The sequence below is a fragment of the Prionailurus bengalensis genome, chromosome A3, assembly GCF_016509475.1.
Source record: "Prionailurus bengalensis isolate Pbe53 chromosome A3, Fcat_Pben_1.1_paternal_pri, whole genome shotgun sequence".
NCBI classification, from domain to species: Eukaryota; Metazoa; Chordata; class Mammalia; order Carnivora; family Felidae; genus Prionailurus; species Prionailurus bengalensis.
Genome location: NC_057354.1, coordinates 109,016,565 through 109,035,569, shown reverse-complemented (window position 1 = coordinate 109,035,569; position 19,005 = coordinate 109,016,565). Strand labels below are relative to the sequence as shown.

The 19,005-nt window shown below is 39.0% G+C and overlaps 2 protein-coding genes across 4 annotated transcripts in view; one reads left to right on the top strand and one right to left on the bottom strand.

The window, feature by feature from the left end:
- Positions 1–11,751, bottom strand: part of DHX57 (DExH-box helicase 57) — a 54,898-nt gene extending 43,147 nt beyond the window's left edge. For 2 of the 3 annotated variants that reach the window (XM_043604122.1, XM_043604124.1), the window contains exons 1-3: positions 11,601–11,751; positions 2,476–2,693; positions 605–757 (exon numbers count right to left, since the gene is read on the bottom strand). In XM_043604122.1, the coding sequence (XP_043460057.1) occupies positions 605–757; positions 2,476–2,687 (365 nt within the window). In that variant the 5' untranslated portion in view covers positions 2,688–2,693; positions 11,601–11,751. Of the gene's footprint in view, positions 1–604; positions 758–2,475; positions 2,694–11,340 lie in introns of all 3 variants that reach the window. The other variant, XM_043604123.1, reaches the window with a different exon arrangement.
- Positions 11,326–17,996, top strand: MORN2 (MORN repeat containing 2). Its single transcript, XM_043553334.1, has 6 exons — positions 11,326–11,698; positions 11,745–11,828; positions 14,249–14,299; positions 14,854–14,960; positions 15,807–15,943; positions 17,673–17,996. Exons 1-6 carry the CDS (start codon positions 11,326–11,328, stop codon positions 17,773–17,775), a joined length of 855 nt encoding a protein of 284 aa, XP_043409269.1. The 3' UTR covers positions 17,776–17,996.
- Positions 17,997–19,005: the final 1,009 nt, after the last annotated feature.

Sequence of the window (19,005 nt, the reverse complement as noted above, 5' to 3'; positions counted from 1 at the left end):
ATTCATAAAAACCATCCCTGATTTTTTGCTTTGCCTAACCACCTTTCCTAAATCTAAGGCAGGTAAGAGATATGTAGGTAAGACGGAGGCTGAACTGTTGACTGACCCACCCATCGGTTCTGGTGAATGGAATGCATTGACTTCTTTGACTGAAATCACAGAGCAAAAACAGCCAAAATATTAAAAGTTGTTTCTCTGAGGCAGATGGTTATGAGAAAGTGTAATCCTAAGACTTCATCTGATCAACTCAATATTTGCTCCTCGAACAACACGTCTACTTGTTCACTGCAGGGTTTTATTTGGAAGGCTGTCAATAAAGCAATTACTGAATCCATATCAGCATTATCCTCAGAAGAAAAGACGCAAAGGCAATCTGTACTGCTCCCAGATATTGCAAAACAAACGCACTCTAAAACTGCTGCTGAATAATTATTCTTGTTTTGCTTTTGGCTCACTTTCAACTAATCACATTGTCACAATAGGATCAGTATTGAAAAGCATCCCAAAGACACACTGGACGGACGGACGTGCCCACTGCCCCCACTGCCCCCACTGCCGATACATCTTACTTAACATAATAATTGACTCAAATAAAATAACTCACTCAGATCCAGCATCCGCATCTTGTTCTTGCAGGTCTCGGAGAAGAGCTTTCACTTTCTCTTGATTCTCAGAAGTCATATGCAGAGTCTGAAGGGGCATTTTGGCTTCGGGCTTCCATTTGGGGCGTGCCTCTCCTTTTCTACTGTTGCTAGGTCTGCAAAGGACACATTTACCTGTGACCAGAACTCTTACGCTCTCCTCACAGTCCTCAAACAGATACAACATGGACTGGACTGTCAAGTGTTTTACAAAAGATGACAATGACTGTGAAGAATTTCCCCTTTTCTACAGTATTTACCACACTTCATTATCTTGCAACTGCTGGGGAAAAAAAAACAATCTGGTTAGATTCCTAATCACTAAATCTGGTTTCACTAACTCAAGAATCCTCTGGAAAAAGTAATGCTATGATGACTCCTGCTGCAGTTGAGAGTAGAGACTTTCGAAAGAAATGTTACACGCAAAGCATTTATTTCATTCTGTTTTAGGTGCCCAATCTGAAAACAATGGGAATATTAGGCCTTACTTTTGAAATATTTACTGACCTTATCATTATTTCCTGATTACAAAAAAAAAATAATAATAAATACATGTTCACTGGAAAAAAGCAGAAAACAGAAGTCATCGTAATTCATATCAATTCTTTTTATATACACTTTTAAGTGAAAGTATACAGCACATATAATCTTTTATAATTTATTTTATTTCCTCATCAAAATAAGACTAGAATTTTCGTAAGATTAAATATTCTTCTACAACATATTTTAATTTTTTTCTTTTTAATATTAACTGTTATTTTAGAGAGAGAGTGCATGTGAATGAGGGAGAGGGGCAGAGGGGGAGAGAGAAAGAGAGAGAATGAGAGAGAGAGAGAGGGAGAATCTTAAGCAGGTTCCATGCTCAGCACGGAGCCCAACACAGGGCTCAGTCTCACGACCCTGGGATCATGACCTGAGCTGAAGTCAAGAGTTGGAAGCTCAACCAACTGAGCCATCCAGGCGCCCCACCTATATTCCTTTTTAACTAATATTTAGTTGGGAGTTATTCCCAGAAAAGGGAGAGAAAGAGAGAGTAGCTAATCTCTAAAAATTCCAGTAGACAGCTTGCAGCACTGTTTAAGAGACAATGAGAATTCTATACCTATACTGCATAACATGCAGTAGTAAAATCTTTACTTTCATTAAATATTCACTAGAATGATCAGAATTTATTTGTTATTCTTTCGAATATGAAAGAAGCCTGGATATGACTCTGTCACTGGTCATCACCTGAAACACCAGTGAAGATTTGGTTGATATGTCTGGAAAATAGATAACTCATCAACTAAAAAGACAGAGTACAGTCATGTCGAATTTTGGGATTTTCAAACTTCAATGTGTAAGGAATACTTAAAATCATTTTCATCACTTTCGCTATTTCCGATATTTGCTTTCCTGGTAACATTAGTTTCAATGACAGTATTACATTCAATTCACAGTGTCATGTAAGTTGAAGTTAACTTCAGATTTCAACCTTCCAAAACAAAACAAAAAAAAAAACGCTGTTACTTGCCATCATGCCTTTAGGAAAGGTTACAAAGTGGGGGCCTTCAAGGTTTTAAAGTAAGAGGAGGGCCACCTGGGAGGCTCAGTCGGTTAAGCGGAAGACTCTTGGTTTCAGCTCAGGTCATGACCTCACAGTTCATGAGTTCGAGCCCTTCGTGGGGCTGACAGTGTGGAGACTGCTTGGGATTCTCTCTCTCCTCTCTCTCTGCCCCTCCTGTGAGCTCTCTCTCTCTCTCTCTCTCAAAGTAAATAAACTTAAAACAACTTTTTAATTAAAAAAAATAACACAAGAGTATAAGTTCTCTGAACATGAGAAGGGCATAATGACCTGAATGTGCGCCTCGATTCACTGAAGATACAAAAGTCGTCACCGTCATCCCAAATTCTACTCGAGGCCTTTCTGTTGCCAGCACTGCCACCACCACTGCTGCCACCCCCATGAGATTTACTAGTGTGACTCCTGCCTCCTCTTCCTCCTCTAGAAGACCCTTTTCCACCTCCTTTGCCTGGCTTGCCTTTTCTTCTTACTGAGGAACTCATTTTCACCTGCAAGAGAAAAAAGTAATACAGACACCATAAAACCAGACAAATATAATAACCCTTTGTCGAAGTTATGGATATAGCCCATTATAGACAGGTAAGGAACTGCATATTTTTACAAGGGTCAGTCTAGGGGAAACATAGGTAAATTCTTTTACAAAAGTTTTACAAGCACATCCCTCTGAGGATTAATATTTTTAGTGACTTTCTCTGACACAGATTGCTTAACCAAAGATGTACATCAAAAATACATGGAGAAGTTTCCAAACACGTGTCCTTAAGCCTCAATCTTACATTCTGATTTGGTTAGATTTGGTATAGGGTTTTAAAAACTCTAGTCGAGAGGGGCACCTGGGTGGCTCAGTTGGTTAAGGATCCAACTCTCGATTTTGGCTCAGGTCATGATCTCACAGGTTCGTGAGACTGAGCCCCACGTTGGGAGGAGCCTGCTTGGGATTCTCTCTCTGTCCCTCCCCCCATGTGCACATGTGTGCTGTCTCTCTCTTTCTCAAAATAAACAAACATTTAAAAAAATACTTAAAAAAACACTGTAGTTGAGATGTTTTTCATGTATTTAATATGTGATTTGATAAAATTTTACTTTACGTATATACTTTCAGAGACAAAGACCTGGCTCAGAGATTTTGCCTGGGTAGAGTAAAAGTATAGGGCCTTTGTATGTCGTTGAAGTTGTTAATCAGTTTAAAATAGAATGTTATAACTATAAGATGTTTTATGTAAGCCTCATGGAAACTATAAAGCAAAAATCTACAGTAGGTACACAAAAGAGAAAGGAAATCAACATACTGCTACAGAAAAAGCATCAAATGACAAAGACAGCAAGAGAGGAAGAAAGAAACGAAGGATCTATAAACCAGGAAACAATGAACAAAATGTCAATTATTAAGCCCTTAACCTCTCAATAATTACTTTAAATGTAAATGGATTAACTTCTCTAAGCAAAAGACACAGAGTGGCTGAACAGATGAAAAAAACAAGACCCACCTATATGCTGCCTAAACAGAATTGATTCAGCTTTATGGACACACACAGACTGAAAGTGAAGGAATGGTAAAAGCTATTCCGTGCAAATGGAAACCAAAAGAGAGCAGGGGCAGCTATACTTTTACTGGGCAAAATAGACTTTAAGACAAAAACTGTATCTAGAGACAAAGATGGTCATTATATAATGATAAAGGGATCAATTCATCAAGAGGATCTAGCAGTTGTAAGTATTTATGCACTTAACATTAGAGCATCTACCTGTATAAAGCAAAATGGAAGTTATAGACCAAAAAGAAAGTAAAAATGAAAATATGATACATTAAAATTATAAAATATAGCCCAAATTAGATTCAAGATTTTTTTTTGGATTACATATTCCTATAATGAGAAAATTGTTTTCACTCAAGAAGTAATAGGCTGCATTACAAAGAAGAAAATACCTAGGAATAAACTTAACCAAGGAGGTGAAAGAACCGTGCGCTGAAAAGTATAAGACATTGATGAAAGAAACTGAAGAAGATACATATAAATGGAAAGACAGTCCCTGCTCATAGATCAGAAGTAATACTATTAGAATGTCCACAATGCCCAAAGTAATCTCCAGATTCAATTCAATCTCTATCAAAATTTCAATTGCGTTTTTCACAGAAATAGAGCAAACATCCTAAAATTTGCATGAAGTCACAAAAGACCCTGAATAGCCAAAGCAATCTCGAGAAAGAAGAACAAAGCTGGAAGCATCACACTCTGATTTCAAACTATATTAAAAAGTTATGGTAAGCAGTATGGTATTGGTATAAAAACAGACACAGAGATGAATGGAACAGAATAGAGACCCCAGAAACAAACCCATACATACGCAGTCAGTTAACTCACAACAAAGGAGCCAAGAGTATAATTTTAAAAAATTTTTGTTAATGTTTATTTATTTTTGAGAGAGAGAGAGAGAGAGAGACAGAGCACAAGCTGAAGGAGGGACAGAGAGAGAGAGAGGGAGATATAGAATTCGAAGCAGGCTCCAGGCTCTGTCAGCACAGAGCCCAACGTGGGGCTCGAACTCACGAACTGTGAGATCATGACCTGAGCTGAAGTTGGATGCTCAACAGACTGAGTCACCCAGGTGCCCCAAGAATATACAAGGAAAGAAGTTTCTTCAATAAACGGTGTTGGGAAAACCGGACAGCCATGTATGAAAGAATGAAATTCAACTACTATCTTATACCACACACAAAAATGAACTCAAAATGGATTATAGACTTGAATGTAAGACTTGCAGCCATATAACTCCTAGAAGAAAACATAGGCAGTAAGCTCCTTAGCATCAATGGTGGTGACGCTTTTTGACTCTGACTCCAAAATCAAAGGCAGTAAAAGCAAAAATAAACAAGCGGGATTACAATAAACTAAAAAGGTTTTGCAAAGCAAAGGAAAACATCAATAAAATGAAAAGGCAAGCTACTGAATGTGAGAAAATATTTGCAAATCATATATCTGATAAGGGGTTAATATCTAAAATATATAAGGAGCTCATACAACTCAACAGCAAAAAGGCCAAACAATCCAATTAAAAAATTGGCAGAGGATCTGAATAGACATTTTTCCAAGGAGAACATACAGATGACCCACAGGTACATGAAAAGATGCTCCACATCACTAATGGGAAATATAAACCAAAACTACAATGAAATATCACCTCAGACCTGTTAGAATAGCTATTATAAAAAAGACAAGAAATAATGAGTGTTGGTAAGGACGTGGAGAAAATGAACTCTTGTATACTGTCAGTAGGAATGTAAATTGGTGTAGCCACTATGGAAAACAGTATGGAGGTTCTTCAAAAAATTAAAAATAGAATTACCATACAATCCAATAATTTTACTTCTAGGTATTTAGCCAAAGAAAATGAAGACACTAATTAAAAAGATATATACACCACCATGTTCACTGCAGCATTATTTACAATAGCCAAGACATGGAAACAATCTAACTGTCCACTGATGGATGAATGGATATAGAACATGTGATACACACACACATATACCATGGAATACCATTCAGTCATAAAAGAGAATGAAATCTTGTTATTTGCAACAACAAGGATGGACATCAAGGGCATTTTGCAACATTAGTAACATTAGTCAGAGACAGAAAGACAAATACTGTATGACCTCACTTATATGTGGAATTTAAAAACAAAAACAACCAAGCTCACAGAAACAGAGAAGAGATTGGTGGTCACCAGAAGTCGGAGGTTGAGGGTAGGTAAAATGGGTGAAGGGGGTCAAAAGTTACAAACTTCCACTTATGACATAAGTAAGTCATGGAGATGTAAAGTAAAACATGGTGACTATAGTTAATAATACTATATTGCATACTTGAAAGTTGCTAAGATAGTAAACCTTAAAAGTCCTTACCACAAGAAAAAAATTTTTTTGGTAACTATGTATGGTGATGGATCTAACTAGACTTACTGTGGTGATCGTTTCACAATATATACAAATATCAAATCATTATGTTGTATACCCAAAACGAATATAATGTTACATGTCAATTATACCTCAATTTAAAAAATGATCCAACGACATGGTATTTATCACTTGAAATTCAAAGATACAGACAAATGAAAAGTAAATGGGTGGAAAAAGATAAATTATGCAGACAGCAACCACCAGAAAGTTGCAATGGCTAATAGCAGACAAAATAGACTTTAAAGCAAAAAATGTTACTAGAAATAAAGAAGGACATTTCATAATGATAAAGGGGTCCTGTTATATCAGGAAGATATAACAATGATAAATATATATGTACCTAATAACAGAGCACCAAAATACATGAAGCAACAACTGACAGACATGAAGAGAGAGATAGACACTTCAATAATAACAGAGGAGATTTCAATACCCCACTTTCACCAATAGTGTTAGAACAACTAGATAGAAGATCAACAAGGAAACAGAAGACTTGAAATACAGTATAAACCAACTAGACCTAAGGGGCATCTATAGAACACTCTACCCAACACGATACACATTTTTCTCACATGCACAAGGAAAAATTTCCAGCATACACCATATCCTAAGCTATAAAACAAATCTCAATAAATTAAAATAGATATAAAACAAAGTATGTTTTGCAACCACAGTGAAATGAAATTAGAAATCAAAAGTGGGAAAAAATGTGGGCAACTCAGTCAATGTGGAAATTAACTAGGCCTCTTGGTATTCCTTTCTTCAAAATCCTTCATAATCATACATTTTTATACAGTGTTTATCTTATATTTATCTCCTCCTTCCTCCTCTCAAAAAAGTTCTTTGAGGGGCGCCTGGGTGGCGCAGTCGGTTAAGCGTCCGACTTCAGCCAGGTCACGATCTCGCGGTCTGTGAGTTCGAGCCCCGCGTCAGGCTCTGGGCTGATGGCTCGGAGCCTGGAGCCTGTTTCCGATTCTGTGTCTCCCTCTCTCTCTGCCCCTCCCCCATTCATGCTCTGTCTCTCTCTGTCCCAAAAATAAATAAACGTTGAAAAAAAATTAAAAAAAAAAAAAAAAGTTCTTTGAAGGCAAAGGATTATGTCTCCTTTTTAAGTAACACAGTATCTCTAACACAGTGTTGGGTGTATGGTAGTAATTCATGACTAAAGGCTGAATAAATGACTGATATGAGAATGGAGATTCATTCAGTCCACATTTATTGAGCACTTATTATGTGTCAGTTCCTAGGGATATAACAGCAAAAAAGACAAATTCCTCATGAAGCTTATGTTCCAGAGGGTAAGACAGACAATAAACAAATAAATAGATAATATCAGCCAAGTGCTATAAAGAAAAAAACAAAACAAAACCCTGAGACTGTTATTTTAATTTTTTTAACGTTTATTCATTTTTGAGAGACAGAGAGACAGAGGGGCAAAGAGAGAGGGAGACACAGAATCTGAAGCAGGCTCCAGGCTTGGAGCTGTTAGCACAGAGCCCGATGTGGGGCTTAAACTCATGGACTGTGAGATCATGACCTGAGTCGAAGTCAGATACTTAACTGATTGAGCCACCCAGGCACCCCTTGAGACTGTTATTTTAAATACAGTGGTCAGGAAAGGCCTGAGATCGTATTTGAGCAGACAGCTGAACAAATTGAGAGAGTGAGCCATGAAATATTTGTGAAAAGAATATTCTAAGGGGAAGGTGCCAAGTCCAGAATAGCTCCAATACACCGAGCTGGACAAACAGTCAGAAGTCTGATGGGTCCGTACTGAAGTGAGGAGAGGAGATGAGGTCAGAGAGCAGAGAAGGGCCAAGAAAAAGCTGGAGACAGGGAGCACAAGGAGGAGAGGCAAAAGATAACAGGTTGTGACCTCAATAAAACCTGCAGGCCACAGAGCAAAAGCTGTAGAACCACAGTAATGATCTAGGTGTTTAGGTTTTAATTTAAGTTGCAGTTATTGCCAATTTAGGCTAATACTTGGCTTTTGTGTGTTATACGTCATGACTTGGAGATCTCTGCTCTAAACAAGAGAATGAATTTTCTTAAAGTGAGCTTAGTTTCTGAACTTTTGGTGATTCATGTATGCACATAGATTCTGTGATCCCGTTTCATAGTGCACCATACAGGAACACTTCCTATAAATGAACTGCTTTTTATTTTCACGTTATTAGTACTATTACGGTCCCATTACATGCCTATTAACCTCATACATTTGTCATTAGTCTTTGAAGGAAAAAAATATGTAAATATGTATGTGTAATATAAGAATTCCTCTCTAAAGCAGGGCTTAAAGTTTTTGAAAAAGTTTGAAAAAGTGTATCATGTGAATTCCAATTTATCTCCATGCCAAGAATTATGTTTAGATAGGAAAAAAGAGACTTGTTTTGATCTCAAGTAGAGAAATAGATTACTTTGGGTTTTATGCAGCTTTAGACTTTATTTATTTTTTAATGTTTATTTATTTTTGTTTAAAAAAATTTTTTTTAATGTTTATTTATTTTTGAGAGAGAGACAGAGACAGAGTGCAAGCAGGGGAGGGGTAGAGAGAGAGAGAGGGAGACACAAAATCTGAAATAAGCTCCACGCTCTGAGCTGTCAGCATAGGGCTGGGCGCGGGGCTCAAACTCGGGATCGGCAAGCTCGTGACCCGAGCCAAAATCTGATGCTTAACTGACTGGGCCACCCAGGCACCCCTGTAGCTTTAGACTTTAAAAAGGCTAGAATTTATTCTGTTTAAGAGATGCTAAATATGATAGGAAGTCACTAAAGAGCCGAGGCAAAAGACTGCTAAGACTGACTCATATTTTCAGAAAATTACTAGCTGCTATGTGAACAATAGACTGTAGAGGGGTGAGAAGCCAGGAAGCCAACTAAGAAACTACTCAGTTGTTCAGGCCAAACAAATACAGAAAAAATACAGTGGGTCGGACTAGGGTGGGAGGAGCAGAGTTGAAAAGTGGTCACAGATTCTGAATGTATTTTTTTCAATGTTTTATTTAGTTTTGAGAGAGCACAAGCAGGGGAAGGGCAGAGAGAGAGGGACAGAGGACCTGAAGCGGGCTCTGTGCTGACAGCAGAGAACCTGATGTGGGGCTTGAACTCATGAACCACGAGATCATGACCAGAGCCAAAATCGGATGCTCAACTAACTGAGCCACCCAGGTGCCCCCCGAATGTCTTTTAAACGTAGACAAATTATAGGACAAGTATGAGAAAGAAACGTCTAGAATTACTATAATATTTTTTTGGCCTAGGTTAACTGGGTAAATAGTGGTGCCATATGCTCAGAACTGTAATATTGGGAAGGAAAAGATCTGGGTGGGAGTCATAAGTTCAGGTTGGATATGTTACATTTGAGCTGCCGGTTAGATACTCAAATGGAGACATGTTGAAGGTAGCTGAATACACAAGTTTGCATCGAGGGGAAACGTAAGATGATTTCATTTAACCCTCTAAAAACCTTGTAAGGTAAATATTATTTTCTATATTTCATAGAGGAGGAGGAGACTAGAGCATAGATAAATTATATAACTTGTTTAATGTCACCTAATGTCTAGCAGCAAAGTCTGGAGCCAGGGTTTGAAACAATCTGTTTGACACCAAAGCCCAAATTCTTTCTGCCACATCTCCTCCTGCTCACCACATGCATGTACCTTATATCGTCAATTCAAAGTTTAATGATAAACCAAATCCCTTTGAGTTGTGCCTGGGTCTTAATTTATAAAAGTAACCACAAGGAGAGGTCAATGTCACTGAAAGAAAAGTTTAATGTTATTCACCATTTGGCCAGGAAGGAGAGAGGCATGTCATGCCATGCCATGCCATGCCACAGGAGGAAACACTGGTGTCAGGAGGCACAGAGGAGCCAGTGGAAGGCAGAAGGCACAGCCTTTCTTGGGGTTTCTGCCAGAAAGGCAGGACAGAGTAAATAGTTTAGGATTGGCTAAGTAAGATAATTCCAGCAGGCTTTGGGTCTCAGGGGCTGTCCCTCCTTGGGTTGATTTCAGGGAAGGGAGGAATTGGCTTGATGTGCAAAAATTAGATAAAGGAGGTAGGTGGTTGGGGGTTGGTTTGCAGATGAGAGGTGTGTTCACAGGTCAAGGTGTTAATTAGCTATCCCTAGGAAGGGCAGTTTCTTCCTGGCCAGCGAGGCCCCCAGTGTGTCAAAATAGAACAAAGTATGACAATAAAAAATGACTAATACACTTTTCCAATCCAAATTTTAAAATCCTTTCACTGTAAGTTTCCTCTGACTCCAGATCCTCTTAGATAAGAATATCATAACTCTCAAACTCTTCTGTAAAAACGGTGAAACTTATACATATACTCACAAAAATGTAGGGTCATTAAAAGCTTAACGGGAGGCCAAAACAATGAGACAAACTGAATTCTATAAACTTGCGCATCAATAATTACCTACTATTTCTAAAATTCAGGAAAAGGGAAAGGATATACAAATCAGACAGAAAGATCAGTGCTTCAGCTCAAAAACCACCCAGGTAAATCTGTGTAGTAAAATACATTAGGGAAAAAAAGCAAAAAGAGACTGTCCTCTGATTTTTAAAAAGAAGAGTGGCTAGCCAACCAGACCAAGCCACAGCTAGCTCGCCTAAATAACGATCAACACCTTGTCTCATACCAACCCAGAAAATGTCACCCTTACCTGATCTGAGATCTGCTCTCAAAATGTTGAAGGAAAACTTGCTGGCTATATCCAATAGGACTCTGCCCACATGTTTGGAAAGGAATGGGAATTAGGTTGTATAATCTACATGGATGGACCTCACTATTCTATTCCATTTAGCCTGGGAAGGTTCCGACTATCTTTCTACACCGTAGACACAGGGACCTAAGTTTGGCTCAAAGAGTATCTTTTGTTTCACACCCCAAATAGGCCCCTAGGAACAGAATCACCAGCGGGGCACTGAAAACTGATCACACACCATTCCGCTCCCAGGCAAATCTCTGACTGACCCCATATATCCGGCTCCACGCTGATACCTGCACCTGGTACCTTTCTTCCAGCATACATCGTCTCCAGTGAGCCACTCAGTTTGAGACGGTGACAGAGACAGGATGCAATGCAACCCCTTACCCCTCTTTGAGCTGAATTGGGCTCCCCCCCCGCCTTGCCGGGGTGTGGACAACCCGGAATCCTGATGGTCCAGACTCACCGGCCCCAGCTAGCCAGGGTGGATCCCGCCGGGCGGGATGCTCCTCAGACCCTGGCCACCCCCGGAGAGGGAGGCGGTAGAAGGATCCGCACACGGACAACCAGGGCGGAGCGCAGACCACGCACACGGGCACACATCCCTTGCCCGCGGAAAGGGAGGCCGTGGCGGGTTGGCAGCGCTGCTTCCCGGGGTGGCTGTCAGGAAGGAGCGCCCAGGATTGAGGGGTCCCACCAGGGCTTCGCCACCCACCGCAATCTCACCTGGAGCGGCTCAGCCGCGGCCCGGCTGCAGCTGCACAGCCTGCTGCCTCCCGATTGGCTCAGCGTCGGCTCCTCGCCTGTTCGCTTCCGGGTGAGAGGTGCCTGGTCGCCCCGGCAACCGAGTCGCGGTCCGCGCTGAGTAAGCGTTTGGTTCCTTCAAGGCCGTAGAGCTGGCTGCCCAGGAGGAATCGCCGAGTCAAGAAAATCTTAGCAACACACCTCTGTCAAGTAAGTGCCCTTCTCCCAACGCCCTGAGCGGGGAAGGGCACATTTAAGTAGAACTCGCATGAAGCCAGATAGCTTCATGGTGGTAGCTCAGGTGTGGGTGTGACTATTTCCTGACGGTCCTACACAGCTGGTGGCGTGGGGGCGCAGAGACCCCCCCCCCCCGCCCCAGCCTAGAAATCAGACACCTGGATTCTAGCTCTGATTCGGCCATTGATTTGCTGTTGTGACATCTTAGGCAAGTGCCATCCTCTCTGGGTTTGTTTCCTCCATGATTACAGATGGTCTCCATCTCTTAGGTTGCCCTCTAGCTCTAACATTACAAAGTTTCGAGTGTGGAACCATGTTTTAGGGCATTTGAAGGCAGTTCTGTTTTTTGTATGATCAAGTTAAGCGCTCTGCTTAATAAGCATTCAGCGATTGCTTTCCAAATGCCATTCATTCACTAGACATTGAGTTCCTACCAGCAAATACTAAGCACTGAGCTAGTCACTAGAGTGAGAACAAAGATTCAACTAATCTCTGATCCCTAACCTAAATGAGCTGGGTATTGTGATAGGGGGTTCCACCACAAAAGCGTTATTTTATTAGGGTCCTAAGTACTATGGTAGGGATCAGCCCAGGGTGCTGTGGAGACTCCCAGATGCATCTGGGAGTGAAGGGAGATTAGACAGGCTTTGCTCAGGTAATACTTGTCTTTTTCTTTGTGCCTTTTTCTGGGATAAATTTCCAACCTCGTTTTCCAGTTCACCAATTTACTTTTCAGTTGTGTCCATTATGCTCTTCAGTCCTTACACTAGTTATGTAATTCATTTCCTAGATTGCTAATTGGTTCTTTTTCATAACCACCTCTTCTGTCTTAAGGATACTAGACTCTCCCTTTCTCTCTGTTACAGTATTTTACAGTATGTTATAGTATTTTAAAGTCTTCTGCCTATTTTCTTATATTTCCTCAAAGGGGATGAATCTCTGGTATTTCTCAATTGGCACCTAAACTAATTTAAAAATTTTTTTTTAATGTTTATTCATTTTTGAGAGACAGAGACAGACAAAGACAGAGAGACAGAGAAAGTGGGGGAAGGGCAGAGAGAGAGAGAGAGAGGGAGACACAGAATCTGAAGCAGGATTCAGGCTCTGAGCTGTCAGCGCACAGCCCAATGCAGGGCTCAAATTCTAGAACTGCAAGATCAAGATCTGAGCCAATGTTGTATCCTTAACTGACTGAGCCACCCAGGCGTCTCCTGAATTAATTTTTAAATTAAAAATATCAGTTCTCTTGCCCTACCCATAGAAATTCTGATTCAGTAGTATAGGAACTTGCAAGCATCCCAGGTGATTCTGATGCACGAGACACATTTTGAGTAACATTCTGGTAGACTCTATTGTCCTGGAAGTTAAAATTTACTTATCTTCTCTACATATATGTTTTCTTTGGTATTGGAAAAAAATAATTTCTACTGATTTGGTCCACTAAATATTCCTGTGCTTTGATGCATTGATTCCCCTCAGTTCTGTGGTTTTCTTTCTTTCTTTTGACTTGGTCTCCATTCCAATCTCATTTTGTTTAGACACCTTCACTGCTACTTCTCCCCACTATCATTTACTATCTTTCTTTATTTTCTATTCCCTCCTTTCGCCAATTCCTCACTCCATTTTACCTTTGTGAGGGCATCAATAGGTCATATAGGCTACCCAAGAGAAAGAAAAACATATATTTGTACAAAAACTTATACATGAGTGTCCATAGCAATGTTGTTCATAACAGTCCAAACTGGAAACAGCCGAACTGTCCAACAATTGATGAATGTATAAACAAACTGGTATTTCTGTACAACAGACTATTATTTGGCAGTAAAAAGGGATGACGTACAGCTACATGCTACAACATGGATGAACCTTGAAAACATGCTTAATAAGTCAATCACAAAAGGCCACATATTATATGATTCCATTTATATGAAGTGTCCAGAATAGGCAAATCCATAGAGGCAGAAAGTAAATCAGTGGTTGCCAAGGGCTGGGGCTAGGGCTGGGGTGAGGTGGAGATGGGGGTAGAGAAGAGGTGGGAGTCGAAATTAGGGGAATAGAGATTAACTGCTAACATATTCTAAAGTCAGATTGTGGTGATGGTTGCATGGCTATGAATATGCTTAAAAACATTGAATTATATACTTTTAAAGGGTAAGTTTTCTGGTATGTGAATTATATATTAATAAAGCTATTATAATAAACACATAAAAATAGATCATCTAGACAAAGTTATTTATTTCCCCAAGATCCTGCAGTAGACACTGGAAATCATGATATGCTTGTGATCATATGAAGTGAGTCTGTTTGGTTAGCTCTTAAAGCACATTTGTTATAGGTCTTCTGACATAAAAATACATAAGCTTATGTGATGTTTCTTAAATCTTTTAAAACAGCTGCAGAAGTGTATAAGATAAACTTTGTATTTCCAAATGGAGACAAGTATGGTAAGCATACATTTCAATTACTTTTCTATCTAGACTAAGATTAAATAGCATAAGAGTAACAGCATCATGAGACTGTAAATTTTGTAAAACTACTATTTGGATATCAACTCCATTAAATAAAACTAACATAGAAATACAAATAGATGGACAGATTTAAATTTAAACTCTAATGTTAAGTCTAGACAGTATGCCTTGGAAACATATGTACAGGATCTATCAGTCTTCCTGGCTGGTTTGTTTCAATGGTTACAAGACCTCCTAAGGGGTACCTCACTGGCTCAGTCGGAAGAGCATATGACTCTTGATCTCAGGGTTGTGAGTTTGAGCCCCATGATGGGTGTAGAGATTACTTAAATAAATAAACTTAAAAAAAACAACAACACAGGACCTTCCAAGTCCATGGATCTCCTTATCTCTGGTCTCATTGGTTTCAATGCTAGACTCAGAGACCCATAAGGTGCAGCTGTGATTAGTCCTGAACATAAATACTTTATTACCTAGTGAAATAAGGTTCCCATTCATAATGGATCACAATATATTTCTCTCTTGTTTAGATGGTGACTGTACAAGAACATCTTCTGGAATCTTTGAGAGAAATGGAATAGGTATTCATACCACTCCTAATGGGATTGTCTACACAGGAAGCTGGAAAGATGACAAGGTATCATTGCTGTTTTCAATACTGACAGTGGATAAGTAAGTCTATTGGTTACATGATTCTTGGCATTTCACCATTAATCAAAAGCACATGTGAGTAGGCTACACAGTACAAATAACTGATACAAACATAGGAGTAATATTAAAGTCATACAGTGTTTATTATCTTTTTTTTAAGTTTTATTTATTTAGGTAATTTCTATACCCACTTTGGAGCTTGAACTCACAATTACCGCCCCCCACTCAATGAAGAGTCACTTATTCCTCCCACCCAGCCAGCAAGGCACCCCTATCATCTTTATTATCATCTTTCTCATCTCCTATTTACTAAGTAAGGCTAACCTCACTACAGAATTTTCTCATTTAATCCTCACAGCAACCGCATGGGGTAGGTACTATTAATGTTCCTGTTTTATAAGTGAAGGAAATCAAGCTCAGGTTTCTTGCCCAGTGAGTGATGAAACCAGATTCGTACTCAGGTCTGCTTGAATACAAATGTTTGTTCCTAACAACTTTTTTGTACTGTTTCCTGGGCTAACTAAACTGGTTGTCCTTGAAGATTTTTGATATATTCAAGATATCTTGAGGACCCTATTTTCACCATCATGGACCCCCCCCTTGATGATCAAATGCCCCAGATCAGGAACATTTGACTTGGTGGACTTCAGGGAGAGAGATATATTTAAAGGACAATGATAAATGGTAAATGTTGTCTAATTTTTGTGGAAATGGTGATACAATGATAGATTAAATAATAACTAAGTGGATGATAGACATATATGTGCCTTTTTGAAGTGTTCTAGGGAAACTGAATATTAGTTACTGAGGTCATTTCCTTTGTCATAAACAGATGAATGGTTTTGGAAGACTTGAGCACTTTTCAGGAGCAGTATATGAAGGACACTTTAAGGACAATATGTTTCATGGATTGGGGACTTACACATTCCCAACTGGGGCAAAGTATACTGGAAACTTCAATGAAAATAGGTGAGCTTAAAATAAAAAGTCATTGTAGTTCTAAAAGGTTCTTTTCAGGCATGTTTGCTTAATTATTATATTTAGTCAATGCTAAATATTCTTTTGTAATATATTTCATTAAGATATATTTATTAAGAATTCTTGGGTTAAAAAAAGTAAAAAGGAAAGAATTGTTGGGTTATTTTGGGGGGCAGAATGTTATAAGAGAGGCTAAGACCATTATGAGCCTCCAAAAGAAAATCCCATTCTTGGTGATAATCTATTAGATTTTTCATTTATTTCCTCTTAACTCTCCTCTTCCTATAGAACTTTTTACAGTCAGCTTGGAAATGGAAAGCTTATAATAATTATAGAGAAAATTTAGGCCAAAAATTACTTTCACTTGAAATGTGCTGATAAACTTTTTAAAAAGCAGCCTTGGGAATAATTTCATAATTGTTTATTGCCTTTGACCTGATATATGTGTACTTTTACTAAGCTAGTTTTTAAAATGTAAGCAAAATTAGTTAGTTTTCAAATTGTAGAAATGTACCCACTGTTGTCCTCTCTGAGCTTATGCTTAAAGGAAAACTACAGGTGAAATGAAACATAAGCACAGTTTCATAAGCTTAACCTTCACACTGAACACCATACTGTGTCGTCTAGAGGCTCATGTTCATTTATAAATACTGCTTTATTTATTTCCAGAATTGAAATGCAACCTAATTATTATGTAATGGTTGATATAAGTACATTTTGAGGTGGGCAGAAAAGTTCACCTATTCTGACTCCAGTGATAACACAGACTTTTTCCACTGATGTTAATAAAGGGAAAAAAAATCTAACCATGGAATAAAGGTCTGTTTATGTCTGTGAAGTACATTTTCACCACTCCCAAGAGTCCAAGAAAACACCCACATAGAGCACAGCACCTCAAACATCGTTGATGGTTAATAAATATTTGTTGAATAAATAAATGAACTAATATGAACTTTTCATTTTTTAACTGATTATTTTGGTTTTATGTAAATTTAGTGTATGTGATCCTAAAATCTTGGATTTACACTGAAATTCGTATAATGGCAATGTCTGGAACAGTAATGGTTTTGGTAGGATATGAAAGCAGGATGCTGATTTTTATTTATTTATTTTTTTAGGATGTTGAATTTTATTATATTTATTTATTCATTAAAAAATTTTTTTTAATGTTTTTATTTATTTTTGAGACAGAGAGAGACAGAGCATGAGCAGGGGAGGGGCAGAGAGAGAGGGAGACACAGAATCTGAAGCAGGATCCAGGCTCTGAGCTGTCAGCACAGAGCCCGATGCGGGGCTTGAACTCACAGACCGTGAGATCATGACCCGAGCTGAAGTCGGACGCTTAACCAACTGAGCCACCCAGGTGCCCCTCATTTTTTTTAGTGTTCATTTTTGTGAGAGAGCAAAACAGTGTGAGTGGGGGAGGGACAGAGAGAGAGGGAGACACAGAATCCAAAGCATGCTCCAGGCTCTGCGCTGTCAACACAGAGCCCCAGGAGGGGCTCGAACACAAGCCATGAGATCATGACCTGGACTGAAGTCGGACGCCTAACTGACTGAGACACCCAGGCGCCCCTAGGATGCTGAATTTTAAATCAAAGTTTGAAAGTGGAAAAATACCATTCTTTAGGCATAGAGTATAAAATGCCAGACAATCTTCTTTCCAGACTGTAAATTCTTGGTCTTGATTAACGAACAAACTTACTTTTCTCTATTGCAGGGTAGAAGGTGAAGGACAATACACTGATGTCCAAGGACTGGAATGGTGCGGTAACTTCCATTTCACTGCTGCTCCGGGCCTGAGACTAAAGCTCCACATGTAGGATATCCTGCAGTAAAGCTTTAATGTAGTAATGAAAGCTTTTAGTTGTAAGGAAAACACTGAAATCTGTCAGCTGAAATAACTTCAAACCCTACCTCTAGATCATAACTTTGCCAATAAAACCATCACTCACACCTTTTTGAACTTGATTTTCATCATCGTATACTCAGTGTAAAATAAATTATGTGATTCCTTTTAATAAACACAGCAGAACTATCTAAATCTTGGTAAAGTCAATTTCCAATTCTGTGCCTGAGTTTTGTCATCTTATTTAAAAAGTATACCTGTGTGGCGGTACCTGGGTGGCTCAGTTGGTTGAGTGTCCAACTTCGGCTCAGGTCATGATCTCATGGTTTGTGAGTTCAAGCCCCGCATCAGGCTCTCTGCTGTCAGCACAGAGCCTGCTTCAGATCCTTTGTCCCCCTTTCTCTCTGTCCCTACCCCGCTCACACTCTCTCTCTCTCAAAAATAAACATAAAAAAAAGCATATCCATGTGTTAAAGGAAACTATCAAGAAAATGAAAAGATAATCCACAGAATGGGAGAAAGTATTTACCCATCATATATCTGATACAGGTTTAGATTCCAGAGTATGTAAAGAACTCATACGTAAATGTATGTAAATAAAAACACAAGAGTATGTAAAGAACTCATATGTAAATGTATGTAAATAAAAACACAAACCCAATTAAAAAATGGGTTGAATAGACTTGTCTTCAAAGAAGATATGCAAATATCTAATAAGCAAATGAAAAGATGCTCAACATCATTACTCTCTAGGAAAATGTGAATTAAACCTACAATAAGACAGGACTTTACAATCAGTAGGCTATATTAAAAAAGACACAACAAAGGTTGGCAATGATGGGGAGAAATTGGAAACTGCCAACAGTTCTGGCAGGAATGTAAAATGGTACGGTTGCTATGGAAAACAGTTTCTCAAAAAGTTAGACATGTAGTTCTCATATGATCCAGCAATTCCTACCTTGGGGACATTCCCCAAAAGAATTGGCCTGTATGGGAATGTTCATAGCAGCATTGCTCGTAACAGCTCAATATTGGAAACAACCTAACTGTCCATCAACTGATGAATGGATAAACGAAGTGTGGGATATCCATAGAAAGGAATGTTTTCAGTCATAAAAAGGAATGAAGTACTGACCATGCTACAAGACAGATGAACCTTGAAAACATTATACTAAGTGAAAGAAGCCAGTTGCAAAAGGCCACA